The sequence below is a fragment of the Pangasianodon hypophthalmus genome, chromosome 28, assembly GCF_027358585.1.
Source record: "Pangasianodon hypophthalmus isolate fPanHyp1 chromosome 28, fPanHyp1.pri, whole genome shotgun sequence".
Taxonomy (NCBI): domain Eukaryota; kingdom Metazoa; phylum Chordata; class Actinopteri; order Siluriformes; family Pangasiidae; genus Pangasianodon; species Pangasianodon hypophthalmus.
This window is the reverse complement of record NC_069737.1, coordinates 2,958,549-2,971,541: the sequence shown is the minus strand read 5'-3', so window position 1 is coordinate 2,971,541 and position 12,993 is coordinate 2,958,549. Positions and strand designations below refer to the sequence as shown.

At 42.8% G+C, this 12,993-nt stretch overlaps 1 protein-coding gene across 5 annotated transcripts in view; it reads left to right on the top strand.

Annotated features, from left to right (window-relative positions):
• The window catches only part of ccdc88ab (coiled-coil domain containing 88Ab), a 58,318-nt gene that overhangs the window by 35,454 nt on the left and 9,871 nt on the right, over positions 1-12,993 (top strand). For 3 of the 5 annotated variants that reach the window (XM_034301135.2, XM_026945290.3, XM_034301132.2), the window contains exons 11-27: positions 71-217; positions 369-516; positions 1,374-1,546; positions 2,128-2,265; positions 3,023-4,093; positions 4,433-4,560; positions 5,450-5,588; positions 5,715-5,891; positions 6,784-6,945; positions 8,152-8,429; positions 8,684-8,827; positions 9,480-9,666; positions 10,783-10,928; positions 11,334-11,426; positions 11,522-11,718; positions 12,153-12,194; positions 12,667-12,744. In XM_034301135.2, coding sequence (XP_034157026.2) covers positions 71-217; positions 369-516; positions 1,374-1,546; positions 2,128-2,265; positions 3,023-4,093; positions 4,433-4,560; positions 5,450-5,588; positions 5,715-5,891; positions 6,784-6,945; positions 8,152-8,429; positions 8,684-8,827; positions 9,480-9,666; positions 10,783-10,928; positions 11,334-11,426; positions 11,522-11,718; positions 12,153-12,194; positions 12,667-12,744 — 3,448 coding nt within the window. The remainder of the gene's footprint in view (positions 1-70; positions 218-368; positions 517-1,373; positions 1,547-2,127; positions 2,266-3,022; positions 4,094-4,432; positions 4,561-5,449; positions 5,589-5,714; positions 5,892-6,783; positions 6,946-8,151; positions 8,430-8,683; positions 8,828-9,479; positions 9,667-10,782; positions 10,929-11,333; positions 11,427-11,521; positions 11,719-12,152; positions 12,195-12,666; positions 12,745-12,993) is intronic. The other 2 variants (XM_034301133.2, XM_034301134.2) reach the window with 2 other exon arrangements.

The window sequence follows — 12,993 nt, the reverse complement described above, 5'->3', positions numbered from 1 at the left end:
GCGTTGATTAGTTTAGACTGATCATCTGCAGCTTCTGAAGTTCTTAATATGCGAGTAATACGCCACACAGGAGCTTAAAGAGGACAATCAGATCCTGCTGGAGACGAAGAGCATGTTGGAGGACCAGCTGGAAGGCTCCAGGGCTCGTTCAGACAAACTGCACGAGCTCGAGAAGGAGAATCTGCAGTTCAAAGCCAAAATCCATGACATGGAGATGGTACGAGGTTTATATTAAGGTTATGTAGTGATGTCTCTAAATGAAGCGATTGATTTGTATTATATGCGTTTGTATTTGTGTTGTGTGTGTGTGTGTGTGTGTGTGTGTGTGTGTGTGTGTGTGTGTGTGTGTGTGTGTGTGTGTGTGTTAGGAGCGAGACATGGACAGGAAGCGTATAGAGGAGCTGCTGGAGGAGAACCTGACACTAGAGATGGCTCAGAAACAGAGCATGGACGAGTCTCTGCACCTCGGATGGGAGCTGGAGCAGCTTTCCAAAACCACACCCGAGGTCACTGAGGGTACGAGTATTCCGCCGATTAATCATGATCTGGACCAGGCCTTTAATTATTTTAACTATAGCGCTGGAGAACTACTGCTCTACACATGTACTGTATATAAATAGGACAATAATAAAATCTACTAGTTGGAATGAATGGTGCATCCATTTTATACCACATCCCTGTTGTATTCTCGAACTCTGATTGGTCAGAAGGTGTTGATTAATTTGCTTAACAGCAGCTCCGATGGTATAGACAGGTTTATATTAACGCACTCGTTCTATAGTAACAACTCGTTCACAAGGAACCGATTCACGGCAGACGCTCCACATAAACCGAATAAAAAATGTGTGTAATTGTTGATATGGTGAAGATTTCTGTGAGCGTTTTTAGAAGGAGTCTCCAGTGTCAGTGATTTGTAACGGTCAGTAAGTTTTTTTGACATCTTCAGGACAGAGGATTTGGCATTTTGTGGTTTTTTTGGGTAACATGACAAGCTGCGTAACATAAGCGAGGTGTTTCGTGGACGTTCCACAACATTAAATTTAACTACAAATGGATAAAAGTATGATTTGTCATTCTTTAATAAATAAGAGGAATAAAACATTCAGCTTTGTGGCATTATTTTATTTGTTCAGTAGTTTTTTGTAAGCGGTTTGGTTTTACCGGTGCACTGTCTGCTAGCAAACCTTCAAAATTGATTATTTTTTTTAGAAGCTTTTTAACTGCCACTAACGTGATCAATATTTAATAGCGGCGAGTCCCAGCTTGCATTTGATCAAGCTAATAAAGCTGCTCTCAAACAAACCCTGTCTGAAGACGGATCCAACAGTGGAGGCTTGATATTACATTTTAATATTTGTTTTTTTTTCCTGCAGTTCCTCAGAAGTCTCTGGGCCACGAGGTCAATGAGCTGACCTCCAGCCGCCTCCTGAAGCTGGAGATGGAGAACCAGGCGCTGCTGAAGACCGTGGAGGAGCTGAAGGGCCACGGCGAGGTCGGCACGCGCCTCCTCAAGGCTGAAAAGGAAAACCTGCGACTCAGCCAGAAGGTTAGATGAGTCATGGTGGTTAATAATAATAATAAAAAAGCCTAGCAGCAAGGAGCATAGAAGAGAAAGTTGAAAAGAGCTTTGCATTTTGTAGAATAAAATGTGTTGACCTAAAAAAATGAGTATAACAGAAGGTCAGATCTCTCTGTAGAACCCAATACTGTCGGAGCTTTGACAGTATTGGGTTCTACAGAGAGATCGGACATGCGTGATGGGATTTAGCTTCATCCTGCTGCATGATGCTGTGTAATTACGTGTTTGAGTTTATTTAAAGGACTAACATGAGCACAAAGAGACGTGTTTAAGTGCCGCTGTTTCTTTGCATGAGTGACAATGCAGACACACTCAGCCCCTCCCTGTCCTGTCCTGAACAAACGAGTGTGAGCGAAAAGGGCGTAAAGGTGTTAATTATCCCTGTCTGATTCACCCCTCTTGATTTTAAAGACGGGGTGAAATCCGAAAGCCCACAGCTGCCCTCCTGTCTACAGATGTGAGTAACACAAAGACTCTGCGTGCAGATTATAACGTGTTAGTGACAATGCCGTGTCTCTGTGTCCGTGTCCGTGTCCATGTCCGTGCAGCTGGAGCAGCTGGAGAACGAAGTGCAGTCGGACAGAGAGAGTCTGCGCAGTGCCGAGACCCTGAGCTCAGACCTGATGAAGGAGAAAGCTCAGCTGCAGAAAACCCTGGAGACTCTGAGGGAGAACTCGGAGAGACAGGTACACGAAAATCACAGTCGATATGTCACGACATTTTTAGGTTTTTGTTTCTGTTTTGAAACAAACTAAACTCCTGCAAACAATGTGAGCTGCTAGGAGACGGCAATACCAAAACACTTAAATAAAAAAGTGAATGCAGACATCATGGCTCCTCCCACCATGACATCAGTACTTCATGATCATGTCTGACCAAAAAGTTTTTACTACGAAGAGTGAATTTAAAATTTCCCGGTTTCAGGGAAATCTGGTTATACCTAAAGACTAGTTTTCCAGGAATGAGAAAAGAGATAACATTTCCCTGAAATATTAGCAAGGTCCTGGGAAAAGGTGTCAAGTTTGTCTATTAACAGAGGGAGATTGTGCACATACACAATAATCTACTTCCTCTCGGAATTGGAGGAAGACGTGTGGATAAATATGTGAGTTTATTTGACTTTTGGGTTTCCAAAAGACTCTCACTAGATTTCTTTGCAAGTGAGACCTAGTAAAGACGCTGGCATTGCAGGAATTCCTGCTAGGTTTGGGATTTTTTTTAATGTGGCAAAATTTGCGTATATTATTTACAAACTTTATGTTCTTTGAAATTCAACCTGGTTCTTTGATGTACATTTTGGATTGCATGAGGAGCAACTGAACTATTTAAAAAATTAAGCAGTCTTGGAAAATGTGCATGAAAAAAGTCCTGTGAAATTCTTTTCTTAAACAATGGAAACAATATTCTTGTTTTTTTCCCCCAAATCTGCTTATTAATGCTCAGGTGAAGGGGTTGGAGCAGGAGAACGAGCACTTAAACCAGACCATCACGTCCCTCAGGCAGCGCTCTCAGGTCAGCGCCGAAGCCAGGGTCAAAGACATAGAGAAGGAGAACCGCGTCCTCCACGAGTCCATCAAAGAGACCAGCGGCAAACTCAACAAGCTCGAGTTCGAGCGCAAGCAGCTCCGCAAAGACCTGGAGTGCTACAAGGAGAAAGGCGAGAAGGCGGAGGAGTTCGAGGCGGAGGTCCAGCGCTTGGAGCGTGAGAACGAGGGTCTGCAGAAACGGGTGGCGAGCCTCGGGATCACCTGCGAGAAGGTGGACGCCTTGGAAAAGGAGAACGCTGAGCTGGAGGCGGAGAGCAGAAGGTTGAAGAAGAGGATTGATGGATTGAGGAACGCGTCCCTGCAGCTGGAAGCATTAGAGAAGGAGAACACCCAGCTGGAAGAGGAGAACCTGGAACTGCGGCGTACCACCGAGAGTCTGAGGTCCGCAGGAGCCAAAGCTGCTCGTCTGGAGCAGGAGAACCGAGAGCTGGAGAGCGAGAAGAATCAGATGCAGAGAAACCTGGAGCTGCTAAAAGCTTCGTCCAAGAAAACCGAACGCCTGGAGCTCAGCTACCAAGGTCTGGACTCGGAGAACCAGCGGCTCCAGAAGGCCCTGGAGAACAGCGGGCGTAAAATCCAACAGCTGGAAGGAGAGCTCCGGGACCTGGAGAGCGAGAACCAGAGCCTGCAGAGGAGCCTGGAGGAGCTGAAGATCTCCAGCAAGCGTCTGGAGCAGCTGGAACAGGAGAATAAAGTGCTGGAGCAGGAGAGCTCGCAGCTGGAGAAAGACAAGAAGCAGCTGGAGAAGGAGAACAAGCGGCTGCGGCAGCAGGCTGAGATCAGAGACTCTAAACTGGACGACGACAGTCAGAGAATCTCGCAGCTTGAGAAGGAAAACCGCACACTGAGCAAGGAAGTGAGCACCCTGAGCGATTCCTGTACCCGAGTCAAAGATCTCGAGAGGGACAACAAGGAGCTGGTGAAGCAGGCCACGATCGACAAGAAGACACTGGTCACGCTGAGAGAGGTACGCAAAAAAAACAAAAAAAAACATGGCGAATCATTTTGCAATTTACATCAATTTTATTGATTTTTGTGAGTCAGCATTTCAATCCTTCAGTTTTTTAATGGCAAGTAATTTTTAATGGCTTAATGATAAGTGCATGTTTTAAAGGGAGTGGCATAGATGCTATTGTCTGAAATGTTTACTCGCGCGTGTAATTTTACTTTTAGTACACACGCCTTGTTCGTTTCTTACGTTTAACTAGAAAATGAAGTATACAGGTTTTCACTTTGATGCAATGATTTCTGATGTCTGCTCGATGATGACCTCATATCGACCTCGTGGTGATGTTTTGTAATTCAGGAGCTGGTGAGTGAGAAACTGAAGAGTCAGCAGATTAACAACGATCTGGAAAAACTGACTCACGAGCTGGAGAAGATGGGCCTGAATAAAGAAGGGCTGCTGCATGATGAACAGAGCTCTGCTGCAAGGTGAGACTCACATACACACACACACACCCAGTGTACAGGTGCACAACACAGTACACACACACACACACACACACACACACACACACACACACACACACAAGAATTTACAAGATTTTCAGACTGGGTTTAACCATCAGATTAAGTTCCTGGTGACTTCAAATCAGTGTCGAATTTCCTCCTGCAGGATTTCACAATGATTATCGAAAAAGGAAATGGTTTCTAAATGACACAATTTTCGCAATATGTTTTCTTCGTACGACTTGCATGGGCTCGCAGTTTTTTTGACGGTATCCGTCAAAAATGTACCATTGATTTCAATGAGACCACAGCACTAATGATGCCAAGTGCCCTTATTATAAAGATCACATACTCTCATATGACCGTGTATCAGCCAATCAGAGACGATCTGGTACGGGTCTCCAGTCGTTCTCATCAGCATTCAGCAAGGTGGAGGAACCGTTGTCACTCACATCCCAGAGCTGTATAATTAAGCTTTAATAATCTATAAATACAGCTCACAGCCATCCTCAGCTCAATGCTCTGTCAGTACATGCACAGGAAAAGAGGGCGGAGCCTGAAAAACGTCACTATACCTGTGATGAAATGCTGAAATTAATATTGCTCGTTTTGTGATTAATATTGTTCAGACTCTCACTATACCATATGCATCAAATAAATAAATAAATAAATCTAACTGTAAAAAGTTTTTTTTAATTAAAAATAAAAACAGGCTAGCTTAGATAGCATCTCTAGGGAGGTGGTTTTATTTATTTATTTTTTGTTTTGTTTTGATTTACCAGTTTATACAGCGCATTCTGTGTTTTTTTTTTTTTAAATTCCTGTATTGAGAATGCAGTAAAATTAAAAATATCTGTGTTGTGTCTTTCAGGTTCAAGCTGCTGGAGTCGAAGCTGGAGTCGACGCTGAAGTCCTCGCTGGAGATTAAAGAGGAGAAGATCGCTGCCCTGGAGGCCAGACTACAGGAGTCCTCCAACCTTAACCAGCAGCTCCGACAGGAACTCAAAACAGTGCGAATTCCTCAAATACACATAAAATACAGTTTCATGATTCATTTCATTAATAAATCCAAAGACTTAGGTGAAAAAAAAAATTTGTGACGTGAGTCCGACCTGAACCCTCTCCACCTCCATCAGGTGAAGAAGAACTACGAGGCTCTTCGTCAGAGGGAAGAGGAGGAGCGCATGGTGCACAGCTCGCCCTCTAGAGGAGGGGAGGACTCGCAGAGCGTCAGTAAGTGGGAGAAGGAGAGTCACGAGGCCACTCGAGAGCTACTGAAGGTCAAAGACCGACTCATAGAGGTGGAGAGGAACGTAAGTGACCACTGCTTCCGCACAGATACATAGGGTACATCCTGCTGATGATATTAAAGGGGCAGTCAGCGATTTTTGAGCTGACCTTGCACTATTGTTTATGTAGGCTTCAGTTAAACTAATAATCAACCAATCAGGACATTCAGACATTTTCCAGTGGGGTGTTACGAGGGCGTGGCTTTGAAAGGAACATTGAAAGAAGGATCTGTTAAAATCCCTTTAATATCTCTCTCATATTATCATAATGCATCTTATTGAGTAATTTATCAGCTAAATAAATAACACTATGTCCAAGTCCACATCCGTAGTGCACCAGTTTGTATGTAGTTCCCAAACCAAATGGTCAAGAATATAACTAATGCTGTGTGGGTTTGTTTGTAGATGATGCATAGCATAAATAGTAAAAAGCTTTTTCAAATATATATAAGCATCAAATTTTAATTGCTGTATTCGGAAGAGGAAAAGCATCAAGTCATTTCAAAATTGAATGTTTGTCTGGTTGATTTAGACTAGACTTAATACATATATCCTCCGTTGGCCTACATATCCCATAATCCTGTGCATTAGCTCGAGTGCAACACTCAGTCTGGACAAAAATGTCGAATTAAAGAATATTCCCATTATGAACCCCAACGGTACTTTATTTAACATAGCCTAATGAGCAAAAGTCAGGATTTGGTTCTTCAGAGACGTCTTTGTCGCCTTCAAAGCTCACCCGTGATACAGCATAGACAAGAAGTCAGTGAGGAAGCCGCCTTCTGTTTAGGCACTTCCCATGTTTCTTATATTAATGTTCTAAAGAGTCTTAACTTTACATGCTTTCTTTAATGTAGAGAGACTAAGGCATCATTTTAAAGCATGTAAACACGAGCGATTTTGTTTGTTTTCCCAGAATGCCACTCTTCAGGCGGAGAAGCAGGCGCTGCGTACGCAGCTGAAGCAGCTGGAGACTCAGAGCAGTAACCTCCAGGCTCAGATCCTCGCTCTGCAGAGACAGGCCGCCTCGCTGCAGGAGAACAACACCACCCTGCAGACTCAGAACGCTAAACTACAGGTCACTAAACACTGCAGCCACGTCTCTGGGTCTCTCTGTTCTCAGCACAACACACAAACTCTGTATTTTTGTTTAAATCCTTTTTTATTGTCTATATTGCACATTTGGAACTAAACCCATAAAATCTGTAATATTTAAAAAAAAAAAAACTCCCCTTAAAATGCTTAATTTTTACTCTGTGTTTATTCTATGTAGGTTTATGTAAATATTTATTATCAAAAATATAACTCCGAATTATCTCCAAAATGTGTGTGGTATCTACGTTCGATAAATAATAAATAAATAAATAAATCGTTCATTAAACCATTCAATAATTCAAGCTGCGTTGTGTAGAAATGTGTAAAGCTGGGCTTTGTGAAATAACTGCTGGATTAAAGCTGGAAATGTAGAATGATTTTAAAATGAAGAGGACGTGGCACAGTTTCTACAGGATTGAGATCAGACAGCAGATTAAGTCTAATGTGGGTCAGTCGTAACCCTGGCCTCAGCTCCAGATGTGTTTACGGTTCGTTTCCAAGGTCCTCGCTGGAATAAAAGCTTTTTTTTTTTTTGTCATTATCAGATTAAGTCACAGATGGTTTGACCTTCAACGGGCTCGGGGTTTCTGGCCATACGGATTACCTGTGCATAATCATTTAATATTAAAAACAATTAAAAACAACAAGACCTGGCCAAGGTTTATAGAAGTTTCACTGCTAGCAGTTACAGACTAATTCCCAGTGATTACCAAAGAATTTGCTGCTGTTAGGGAACAATTCACTGCAGTTATCGAATAATTTGTTGTATTTGTGGATATTTCTCTGTGGTTACTGAATAATTAGCTGTAGTAGTTACCGAATGATTTGCTGCATTTACCAAATAATTCACTGTCGTTATCGGAAAATTTGCTGAAGTTTTCAAATAATTTGCTGAAGTTTCCGAATAATTTGCTGTAGATTCCGAAAAATTCGCTGAAGTTTCCAAAAAATTCACTGTAGATTCCGAAAAATTCGCTGAAGTTTCCAAAAAATTCACTGTAGATTCCGGAAAATTCGCTGTAGTTTCCGAATAACTCGCTGAAGTTTTCGAATAATTTGCTGTAGTTTCTGAATAATGCTATGAAGTTTCAGAATAATTCGCTGAAGTTTCTGAATAATTCGCTGAAGTCCTGAGCATTTAGAGATATGTTAGAAGACACATTTTGATGTTTTTCTGACTTCTTCTCAGGTGGAGAACTCGACACTGAACTCTCAGAGCGCGGCGCTCGTAGCCCAGAACGCTCAGCTCCAGAGTCAGCAGTGCAGCGCCGAGAGTGAGCGAGACGGCGCTGTGCGGGAGCGCGAGGACCTCCGATCCACCTACGAGCTGCTGCTGAGGGACCACGAGAAGCTCGCAGCTCTGCACGAGCGCCAGGCAGCCGAGTACGAGGCCCTGATCGGCAAACACGGGGGTCTGAAGAGCGCACACAAGAGCCTGGAGGTGCAGCACCGAGACCTGGAGGACAGGTGAGAACACCGGAGAGCGTGTGAGAGAGCCATTTATGACGAGATTATCTAGAAAATATAACGGTTTTCACTGTTTATTGTGTTTTTCCTCCCCATATTGCACTAATAAAGCATGCTATAACATAATACACAACCATATATACCTGAATATTCCAAAGTATGTGGATAATTTGAAGGACATCGTTATATGTCTTGTGGTATGTTTGTGGTGTGAGTGTATGTATCACGACAAGCCTTCTATATGGTGCGTGCAGGTATAACCAGCTGCTGAAGCAGAAGGCACAGCTGGAGGAGCTGGAGAAGGTTTTGAAGGCTGAGCAGGAGAAGATGCTGTCGGAGAACCAGAGGCACCAGGCCACAGCGGCCGAGTATCACAAACTGAAGGAAGAAAACGACAAGTGGGTGAATTCCATCTGCGCCAAGTGTTACGACAGCCTTAATTTTTTTTTTTTAGGAATTAATTTCTTCTAAAAGTAAAACAACATGGCTAATTATTGTAAAACCTTTATAGCACTGTTTATTTATGCATGAGATTTGGTTTTTGAATCAGAAATCTATTTGTAAAAGGACCTGATTTTTTATAAATCACATTAAGCTATCAAATTGTATTTGAAAATATACCTACATTTTCACATTTATACCACTATAAAATTGATGTACTACATAAACTGTAGGTCTAAGGTCTCTTTATATACTTTGTGAATTACTGTTTTAAGAAAATACCATTTTTTTAATGGCTGCCATTAAAGAATAATTCACTGTCATTTACTGAAATTACTGAATAATTAGCTGAAGCTACTGAATAATTCACTAAAGTTACTGAATAATTTGGTCTAACTTCTCTTTATGTACTTAGTGAAAAAATGTTGATTTGTTGATTTAAGAAAATTCCACGTGGCATTATTGTAGAAATTGTGGAATTTTATTGAGATGATTTCTTTTATATATGATAAAGTAAAGGTGGTTAATACTCTCCCTGCTCTCATGCCAAGGTCTGAAAGAGGAAGTTGCTCATAACCTTTTTTTTCTCTCTCTTCTTTCTTCTTCAAGGTTGAACACTACGTACCAGCAGCTGCTGAAAGATAACGAGGGTCTGCAAGCCGACCACAAGAACCTGAAGAGCCAGCTGAACGCCGCTAAACTGGAGCAGACGCGCCTGGAGGCCGAGTTCTCCAAGCTGAAGGAGCAGTACCAACAGCTGGATATCACCTCCACCAAACTCACCAACCAGTGCGAGGTACATTACTGCAATCCCACGTGCTCGCATAATCATTCAGGGCCTTTTTCACTTTCTAATGGGCATCTCCAATTTCACTCCTGACACCCTGCGAGAAGATCTGTCATCCTAACGCTGTTAGTCTGCTGGTTTAAATGGCATCATGATGTTAAATTGAAGCCGTCTGTACAGTAGAAAGTCTTCTCTTTGTCTCGCAGTGTGATTTATTTCTCCCTGAGGGAGGTTGAGGCTCGTCCTCAGGAATGCAGGAGCTCATCATAGCTTCCAGCATGGACATGTGAGACTGTGTTACAGTTTATAGTGTATGATTACCTCACTGTAGACTTAAAAAAAAAAAAGATTACAATGCATTTCCGTCTGTTACCTTCTAACTGTTCCTTACTCCTTAGTGCTTATCGTCTCATTTGTGTCTAGCTACAACTCCCCAGAAATGTGGGTTGTATTTCGCTTCCTCTTTCCTCTGGATTCCCCATAAATCACATTCCAGCAACCTCCGTAGCTCTGCGCAGGGATGCGACTGGACTGAAAACCCTTCAGCTGTGTTTAACTATTTTTTTAACCAGAAAAATACCTCTGCTGCCACTCCTAGCATGCTCGTAACTTTATCAAATACTACGTCTATCAAATGGACAGAAGAACACAGCATTGCTGACCATAACTAAACCAGACAAAGCAAAGCAAAGCAGCACTGCACATTTGTTTGTTTGTTTGTTTGTTTGTTTGTTTGCTCAGTAGGCCACCTTTCCTCCCCTCCACATCCCTTCAGCTTATAACGACAGCGTGATAAATACTGACAATGTAACAGATTTTTATGGAAAAGCTGTACTCAAAAATATCTTTCTATAAAAGAACAACAATTAGGGCATCTGATCATTTTACTTCCTTCGGTTTGTGTTATATATACAAGGATGTGTGTACAAAGAAACCTTTGTACAAAGATTTTTATTAGAAACATGTTTTGAATACTGTCTGTTTTTGTTTGAGCTGTCTTACAAAACCACGTATTTTTCCTACTTGTCTTTAGTAAAGTAAAGTTTAAGGAAAAATGCATGATGACGTTTTACTGCACCTCGTCTCTCCTTGTCTGACCCAAAACCTTAATTCCTCTGTGAGTAGCTGCTGAGCCAGCTGAAAGGGAATCTGGAGGAGGAGAACCGACACCTGCTGGACCAGATCCAGACCCTGATGCTGCAGAACCGAACCCTGCTGGAGCAGACCATGGAGAGCAAAGACCTCTTCCATGTCGAGCAGAGACAGTACATGTGGGTCATCACTGTTTATTACAGAACTACTTATACACAAGGAATAAAAAACTTAAGGGAGTGCTGTTATAGGGAAATAATCAATGCGTAAACTCCTCTGTCCAGAAGATGGCTGAAAACTTTTACCTCTGACTGTTACAAAGCACTGACACTGGAAACTCCTTCAATAAACATTAATGTCTCCTCACAGAAAACTTCACCATATCAACGATCACACACAGTTTTAATCCGTTTATTTGAAGCGTCTGCAGTGCAAGCCCCTGTAAATGAGCCGTTGCTATAGAAACGATAATGCATCGGGACAAACGCATTGATATAAACCTGTGTTGCAGCTGCACTACTTTCAGAAAATTAATCAACACCTTCTGACAAGTCCAGAATTCAATCTGCTTTTCTCACTTACAGAGACAAACTAAACGAGTTGAGGAGACAGAAGGAGAAGTTGGAGGAGAAGATCATGGATCAGTACAAATTCTACGACCCCTCACCCCCCAGGAGGTTTGTGTTTATCCTTACGTCTGGAAGTTGTTTCCTAATAATGATCATTTTCTTTGCTTTGAGGATTGATGAGGCTTTCTGCTCTTTTCTGCCAGAAGGGGCAACTGGATCACGCTGAAGATGAAGAAGCTGATCAAGCCGAAGAGCCGCGAGCGAATGCGTTCCCTCACCCTCACGCCCTGCCGCTCGGAGTCGAGCGACGGCTTCCTGGTGGCTCCTCAGGACAGTCAGGACAGCTCGTCCATGGGCTCCGGGTCACTCGACGACCCTCTGAGTCAAAAGAGGAGCGGCAGTGAGTATGAGTTTTCCTACAGCTCTCCAGCTAATTAACCTCCCTGTATACGCAGAGCTCAGTTTTAATTTGAGCAAATCAGGGTCAGCGCTTGTACCTAATTTGTCACAAGTTCAGAGCTTCGGGTCTCTTAGCAACAGCTCATGTCTGATCCTGGACCACATTTTAATGTTTTCACACTTTAAAATAAAAGCTGTGACGTTTCCTGACACCTACACTATACGGACGGGTGTCTATTTCTGAGTTTCCAGAACATTCACTCTTTCCTCGAAGCCGCTAGCTAGATTTTGATGTGTGTGTCTGCTCGAGACTTTTGGAGTTGCTGTGTGATGGTTGCTGCTCACTTTTGGTTTCACTTGATTTGCCTGTTTGTTTTCTTCTTCTCTCTCTCTCTCTCTCTCTCTCTCTCTCTCTCTCTCTCTCTGTGCTGAAAGGGAGGAGAGCACAGCACAGCAATGTGCAAGGTTCCTCCAATGGTATGCTTTAGCAGGGGTTTTAGCAGAAGTGTCCTCTCTCTCGGGGCGTGTCATCATCGTTACTGTGCATTTCTATTAAAAGGTGCAATGCAGCATAAAGGTCATTAATGCCATTAATAAGCAGGACAAAAATAACTATAAAGCCTAATGTCCTGCTCCCTTAATTGCACCCTTTAATAATCATCACTGTGTGTGTGTGTGTGTGTGTGTGTGTGTGTGTGTGTGTGTATTGTATTTGTTCAGTGTACACTGCAGTGTATCTTGCAGTGACTCTTCAGAAATCCTCGTCTTTGCCGTCTCACTGTTTTACATGTGTAATTGTGTCAGTATGCACATTTGACAGAAGTGTGTGTGTGTGTGTTTGTACTCTATGGAATATAAATGTGTGTGTTGTGTGTTTGGTGTGTGTGTTAACATCACTATGTTCTCTCCCTCCTCTCTCTCCGCCTCTGCCGTTCCTCCTCTGTCTCAGCACTGAAAAAGCTGCCCTTTATGAGGAACAGGTCCAAGGACAAAGACAAAGAGAAGGCCAGCTACCGGCGCTCCATGTGTAAGAGTCCCGAGATCGCCGTCTCTCCCGCCGTCTCTCCCGCCGTCTCTCTCGCCGTCTTTCCCGTTGTCTCTCCCGCCCTCTCTCCCACCGTCCCTGTCTGTGTTTTAGACTCTCGTTTCTCTCCATAAGCTTGATCACACCATCCTGAGTGTTGATCCTGTATACAGCATTTCTGTTTATGATTAGATTTATGCCTTCATGTGCTTACAAAATTATAAAGTGTTTGTGTTTAAGTGCATCGCTATC